We start from the raw sequence: 7,610 nt of genomic DNA on the forward strand, positions 1-7,610 counted from the left end.
TGCTGTCTGAATGATGTCATCAGTTTGCAATATTAATGCATTTTAATGAATATTTTCATGAATAAACATTATTATCAGTCAGGTTTGTAATTACTGACATGTTGTGAAGTTTATTGTTTCGTGGCTGCAGTACTGCAGTGCATAAAATATACTATAAATTATAATAATGTGCATAAAAAATTAAATAAGTTATGCAAAAAGAGAGCAAAAATAGGTGTTTGGTATTCATGGGATAGTTCACTGTCTGTCCAAAGATGTAATAACGGAGGGGAAGAGGTGTTGAGTGTCTGCCCTCAGGCCCCTGTATCTCCTCTCTGATGGGAGTAATTATAACATTTGCTTCTGCTACCCTTTGAGGAAGAGTACCAAAGATTCCTTGTCGCCCCCAAGCAAAAAAAATCAGTTCATCTTTGTCTTATGTAAATGACCCCCTAGTTCTAGATTCTCCCACAGATGGAAATATAATCACCACACACCCCTACAGCAAGATTTTGGACCCCGTCAAGCTCTTTACAATAGGAATGACATTTTGTCATGTTCTCTATTGGGTCACTGTGTTAACAGACATCTTGGTAAGAAAACTAATTAAAATCTGAAATGGTATCAGATTCCAATTCACCTATTTATCACAGTCACATTGAAGCATCCAGTGAAATGCGTTGTTTGCGTGAACAGCCAACGTGAACTAAGAGCAGCCCGTGAGGTGCCACGCATTCTGGTGCCAACAGCATGCCCGCCATGCTCACAGAACAACACAAAAACAACATCAACAAAGCAATTTAATATCAGAGAATGTATACAGCATACAACTTGAAATTCTTACTCTTTGCAGACGTCCACCAAGCAGAAAAGACCCAAAGAATCAATGACAGAAACATCAGAACCCCGAAGCCCCCTTGCCCCCCTGCCCCCCTCCTACGCCAGCAGCAAAAGCATCGACTCTCCCCCTACCCCTTGCTTGCACTATCAGAAACACTGACAACCCCCTTCCCCCACCATGCAAGCAAGAGCAAAAGCCCACAAAGAGACGTTGATCTAGAGACAATCAAAACTACAGTTCATCCCAACACTTCAGTATCTCAGGTAGGCTCTCGCTGACTAGTGAGGGAGGGAGAGATGGCTCCTGCAACAAGAGCAGGAGACCAGCAGCTTGCTGTTTCGATGTTAGGAGCCGCCTTGCGACAGCGGTGCAGTCTGCCTGCTGTCTCGGTGTTTCGGTCTTCCACGGCACCTCCTTCAGTGATGTTGGAGAGGAACCAGGTCGTCCATGGGCTGCACCCCAAAGGCGTGCGTCTTCCAGACCACACCTGGAGATATCAAAATGCCAGCTGCGTGGCAAGTTGCAGAACAAGAACCCACCGCAGATGGAGACCCATAGTTTGAGCTGCACCTGTAGATCACCGACTCCAACAGGAACCCAGCCACCTTGTAAAGAAAAGGGAGAGCTGAGAAAAGAAGAAGAAGCTGTTTCGTGGATTAACTGGAAGAAGTTGCCTCGATCTGCGAAAACCTCTGGCACCATCTTTTCTAGCTCTTTCCCACCGTGCCACTTAAATTTCAAGTCCAGATCTTGCGTGAATGTTCAGTAAGTGATGCTTTGTGCCAAGAATGAACAATTTTCCCACAGTTTTTTTTATCAAACAAGCAACTGGAAATATGCAGGCAAGGGTATAAGAAAGTGGCAAAACTCTATCTAATGAAGCAAAGGAATCTTGTACGTAGATTGTGGAAACTTTGTTTATTTCTAAAATATGGGAATAAAGAGACTCATAAAAACACAGACCAGCCAAAGCTGACCTTCAGTTGAGGTTGCTCTTATTGTCATCATATTGCTAAAAGATGTTCTCATATCAAAGTGGAAGATTGGAATATTATATTATGGATTTGAATTTGTTTGAGTTGCGGTATCTTAATGTACAATATGCAAAACATTTTTTTCTCATAGTCTTTGGAGTTGAGCCAGATATGACCAGAGAAGGTGGAAGCATTCCAGTTACCTTGACGTTCCAAGAAGCTACCGGAAAAAATGTTCTGCTGCTGCCAATTGGAGCAGCAGATGATGGCGCTCACTCCCAGAATGAGAAGATCAACCGGTAAGCGAACATAATAAAGTTAACATAGAAACATAGAAACATAGAAAATAGGTGCAGGAGTAGGCCATTCGGCCCTTCGAGCCTGCACCGCCATTTATTATGATCATGGCTGATCATCCAACTCAGAACACCGCCCCAGCCTTCCCTCCATACCCCCTGACCCCCGTAGCCATATCTAACTCCCTCTTAAATATAGCCAATGAACTGGCCTCAACTGTTTCCTGTGGCAGAGAATTCCACAGATTCACCACTCTCTGTGTGAAGAAGTTTTTCCTAATCTCGGTCCTAAAAGGCTTCCCCTCTATCCTGAAACTGTGACCCCTCGTTCTGGACTTCCCCAACATCGGGACAATCTTCCTGCATCTAGCCTGTCCAATCCCTTTAGGATCTTATACGTTTCAATCAGATCCCCCCTCAATCTTCTAAATTCCAACGAGTACAAGCCCAGTTCATCCAGTCTTTCTTCATATGAAAGTCCTGCCATCCCAGGAATCAATCTGGTGAACCTTCTCTGTACTCCCTCTATGGCAAGGATGTCTTTCCTCAGATTAGGGGACCAAAACTGCACACAATACTCCAGGTGTGGTCTCACCAAGGGCTTGTACAACTGCAGTAGTACCTCCCTGCTCCTGTACTCAAATCCTCTCGCTATAAATGCCAGCATACCATTCGCCTTTTTCACCGCCTGCTGTACCTGCATGCCCACTTTCAATGACTGGTGTATAATGACACCCAGGTTACGTTGCACCTCCCCTTTTCCTAATCGGCCACCATTCAGATAATAATCTGTTTTCCTATTTTTGCCACCAAAGTGGATAACTTCACACTTATCCACATTAAATTGCATCTGCCATGAATTTGCTCACTCACCCAACCTATCCAAGTCACCCTGCATCCTCTTAGCATCCTCCTCACAGCTAACACTGCCACCCAGCTTCGTGTCATCCGCAAACTTGGAGATGCTGCATTTAATTCCCTCATCCAAGTCATTAATATATATTGTAAACAACTGGGGTCCCAGCACTGAGCCTAGCGGTACCCCACTAGTCACAGCCTGCCATTCTGAAAAGGTCCCGTTTATTCCCACTCTTTGCTTCCTGTCCGCTAACCAACTCTCCACCCACACCAATACCTTACCCCCAATACCGTGTGCTTTAAGTTTGCACACTAATCTCCTGTGTGGGACCTTGTCAAAAGCCTTCTGAAAATCCAAATATACCACATCCACTGGTTCTCCCCTATCCACTCTACTAGTTACATCCTCAAAAAATTCTATGAGATTCGTCAGACATGATTTTCCTTTCCTTTGTCACAAATAATGTGAAGCAGACCTGTATGTTTTTAATTTGGTTGTGTAAATTGATTTTTAGGGGAACGTTAATTTGTGAGGATGAATTGGATTACGAGAAAGCTGCTGTCTTACATATACTTATTTGGAAGGGTTTGTTGGATCCTGATATTTTTGCCATCCAAAGATCCTTCGGAAGTCAAGAATAAGGCATAAAATTTGTTGCTTATGATCGTTTAATTAAATGTTACAAGAAGGAAGAATGAAAAAGAGAGAGGTGAAAGAACAACTATAAAATAGCCAGATCCAAGTGGCCTGACACCAGCTTCTGAAAACTTACAAGTTTCCAGAAAAATGCAAGAAGCAACTGTATTGTAATTACTGGAAAATTCACTGAACAAAGATTCAGTTTCCAACTTTAAAGACCAGTTCAAAACCTATTTATTTACTTTGCTTTTAGTTGACATCTTTGTCTTCTATTTTCATGTTTGTTTTTATTTTTTATTTTCATGTTTGCACTTTCTTTCATTGTAAAGCACTTTGAACTACATCGTCTGTATGAACTGTTCTATAAATATAGCTGATTAAATAAAAACACAAGAAAGATAAGCTACAAGAAAAATAATAATTCTACAGCTCAATCCAACAGATTGCTGACAGAAATTGAATGGAGGTTAAGAACATGAGGGCCATCAACACTAGCACAGATCATTGGGGTCGAATGCTTGTTCTTGTGCTAAAACTTTATTATGACATTGATATATTCCCATCTCCAACTTTAAAGCACATAGCACGGCTAGACAAGAAGGCATGTCTTATGAAGATAGGTTGGGTGAGCTAGGGCTTTTCTCTTTGAAGTGAAGGAGGATGAGAGGTGACTTAATAGAGGTGTACAAGATGATAAGAAGCTTAGCTAGAGTGGATAGCCAGAGATTTTTTCTCCCAGGACTAAAATGGCTAATATAATGTGGTGTAATTTTAAGGTGATTGGAAGAAAGTATAGGTGGTTGTTAGAGCTACTTCCTTTACACAGGGAGTGGTGGGTGCGTGGAATGCCCTGCCAGACATGGTTCTGGTAGAGGCAGATACATTAGGGTGTTGCAGATAGGCACGTGAATGATTTTTAAAAAATGGAGGGTTATGCAGGAGGGAAGGGTTAGATTGATCTAGAGTAGCTTAAAAGACCGGCATAACATTGTGGGCCAAAGAGTCTGTACTGTGCCGTAATGTTCTATGTTCTATTTTCATTGAGGGAACATAGTTTCAATCTCTTATCCATACGCTATTACCTAATGACTCGAGTGTTTTGCCTATTATTACACCCTGCACAGTAATAGGGAAAATACTCTTCAAAAATATGATCAACAAAATGAGCATTTTTCCTCAAAAGAAGAGGGCTGTAAATAGTCTCCTTAAAAGCCAATTTTTATACATTGATTTACATCAAAGATACATTGAGTTTATAGAATGTTATTTGGGTGCTTTTATAAGGAATTGGAAGCTAATGGGATCATAATTAGAAAGGTCCAAGTGGTGTCTGCATTTTGGGCCGAGGAGTTGGATGTAGGTGGATGGTGACAGGAGAATAATGTTTAAAATCAGAGCAAGATAAAAAACACACAAAATGCTGGAGGAACTCAGCAGGTCGGGCAGCATCTGTGGAGAGAAATGATCAGTCAGAACAGGAATGAAGATAGGATTTAAAATGGTTGGCTACTGGGAAATTCATCTTATCGCTGATGGAGCAGAGGTGCTCGACAAAGTGGTTCCCAAATTTCTGTTGGGTCTCACCAACGTAAAGAAGGCCACATCGGGAGTACTGGATACAGTAGATGACCCCAGTGGATTCATAGGTAAAGTGTTGCCTTACCTGGAAGGACTGTTTGGGGCCCTGAATGGAGTTGAGGTAGGAGATAAGTAGACAGGTGTAGCACTTCTGTCGCTTGCAAGGGTACATGCCAGGAGGGAAATTAGTGGGGAAGGATAAATAGGCAAGGGGATCACAGTGGAAGCAGAGAATGGGTTGGAAGTAAAGATGTGTTTGGAGATCGGATGTCGCTGAAGCTAGTGGAAGTTGCGAAGAACGATTTGTGGATTTGGAGGTTCATGAGGTAATTTCCCAATGGCTGAATATTTAAATTCCTATCCCCATTGCCATTGCCATTACGTGTTGGTCTATGGCCTCCCCTTCTGCCATGATGGGGCCACTCTCAGGGTGGAGGAACAAAACGTTGTATTTGGTCTAAATAGCCTCCAAGCTGATGGCATAAACATCAATTTCACTTTCTGGAACTTTCTTTCCTCCCCCTTCCCTCTTCTTTTATTCTCATTCTGGCCTCTTACCTCTTCCCACCTGCCTATCACCTCCCCCCTCCTCCCTTTCTCCCATGGTCTGGTCTACTCTCCTCTCCTATCAGATTTCTTCTCCAGCCCATTTCTCTTTACACCTATCACCTCCCAGCTTCTTACTTTGTTCCCCTCCCTCATCCACCTGGCTTCACCTATCACCTAACTTGTTCTCCTTCCCCTTACCCCATCTCTTCATTATGACATCTTCACCCCTTGCTTTCCAGTGCGGATGAAGGGTCTCGGCCTGAAATGTTGATTGTTTATTACTCTCCCTAGATGATATGACCTACTGAGCTCCTCCAATATTTTCTCTGTGTGGCTCTGGATTTCCTGCATCTGCAGAATCTCGTGCACTTATGAGAGTGAAATAAGGCCTTGCTTTGCTCCCTTCTTCCAGCAGAGGGCTGCAAAACCATTGTTCAACACTGGTACTTTCAAGGGGAATAGTAAGAATGCAAAAACCCTCAAACTATTGCATTGAAATGTATCAGAAATAACTTTCTGTTCAGAAAGCAGTTATTGTGTGTATCTGAATGTTGTGCAACCAAAGAAAACTTTGCATTTTTATTCCAACGTCTTCAATGTCAATGTAAAGCAAACCATAGAACAGTTGGCTGAAGAGTATTGAAAAAAATAAATGCTTTTCAACTTGTGTGCGGTGAAGGGGTGCATTTCAAGGACACAATGGAGGAGTACTGGGAGAAAAATTCAATAGCAGAATTGATGTTTGAGGCATGGGCAACCAGAGTCCAGATTTGGGTGGAATGTAAAGGGGAAAGCATAGGTAATAAATTTACCAACGAGCAAATCTGCAGATGCTGGAATTCCGAGTAACACACAAAATGCTGGAGGAACTCTGCAAGCCTGGAAGCATCTAGGAAAAGAGTACAGTTGACGTTCTGGGCCAAAACATGGACTGGACTCTTTTCCCAGGTGATAAAAACAGACAGTTTCAGGGAGTGTTTGAGTTGGAGAGCAGGGAATAACAGGACTGGAACCACAAAGGAAACTTGCAACTTATTAAATTTATTATTATTCTTCCAACAGAACCAACTATATTCAGGGAATCAAGATGCTGGGTGCTTACTTCCATGAAATTTCCTGTCTGAAGTGACGACAGTTCTGGATTGATGAACTGCTGAAGTGCTTTCTACAGCACTGCATCCAGTAATATTCCCTCAATCACAAACTGTGCAGAGCCAGAACAAGGAACAGTGGTTTGTTATAGAAGAAGGTAGATTATGTAATTAATATGTGAATATTAAAGATACCAGCTTTGGTTTTGATTGTAATGTAAATTTGGAATATACATTTTCATGTTTACTGCCTGAGAAGTTGATTGTGCAATATCTTTCACAAAATAGGATAAGTGCTTGAATTGTGAGAATTTCACGGACTGTAGAGGGGAAGTGTGCCTAATTAGGTAACTCTACCACATAGATTAGCTGAATGCCTCCTCCTCACACGTTCGTTCTGTTATTCAATAAACCTGAATTTAATAAACATGAAATAAAATCATGCTAATTAAAATCAGTAAAATTTTCAACATCGCATTAGAGAAAATGAATAAGATGACCTTTCAGTGTCATCATCATCATTATGAGTCATGTCGTATGACGTGGGCGGTCATGGTCTCGTTGTTCTTGGCAAACTTCCTACAGAAGTGCCTTCTTCTATGCAGTGTCTTCTTCACAAGATGGGTGACACCAGCCATTATCAATATTCCTCAGAGATTGTCTGCCTGACGTCATTGATCACAGAACCAGGACTTGTGAGATACACCAGCTGCTCCCATGACTGCATGTGACCCTGATCGGTGGGGCTAAGCAGGTGTAACACTTTCGTTCTGCTATTCAATAAACATATACCTGAAGGGTGAC

At 42.1% G+C, this 7,610-nt stretch overlaps 1 protein-coding gene across 3 annotated transcripts in view; it reads left to right on the forward strand.

The window, feature by feature from the left end:
- The window catches only part of cndp2 (carnosine dipeptidase 2), a 54,726-nt gene extending 47,501 nt beyond the window's left edge, over window positions 1-7,225 (forward strand). For all 3 annotated transcript variants that reach the window (XM_072262626.1, XM_072262644.1, XM_072262634.1), the window contains 2 exons: window positions 1,946-2,093; window positions 6,778-7,225. In XM_072262626.1, the coding sequence (XP_072118727.1) occupies window positions 1,946-2,093; window positions 6,778-6,844 (215 nt within the window). In that variant the 3' untranslated portion in view covers window positions 6,845-7,225. The remainder of the gene's footprint in view (window positions 1-1,945; window positions 2,094-6,777) is intronic.
- The last annotated feature ends 385 nt before the right edge of the window (window positions 7,226-7,610 follow it).

Source organism: Mobula birostris, chromosome 1 (genome assembly GCF_030028105.1).
Source record: "Mobula birostris isolate sMobBir1 chromosome 1, sMobBir1.hap1, whole genome shotgun sequence".
In the NCBI taxonomy this organism is placed as follows: Eukaryota; Metazoa; Chordata; class Chondrichthyes; order Myliobatiformes; family Myliobatidae; genus Mobula; species Mobula birostris.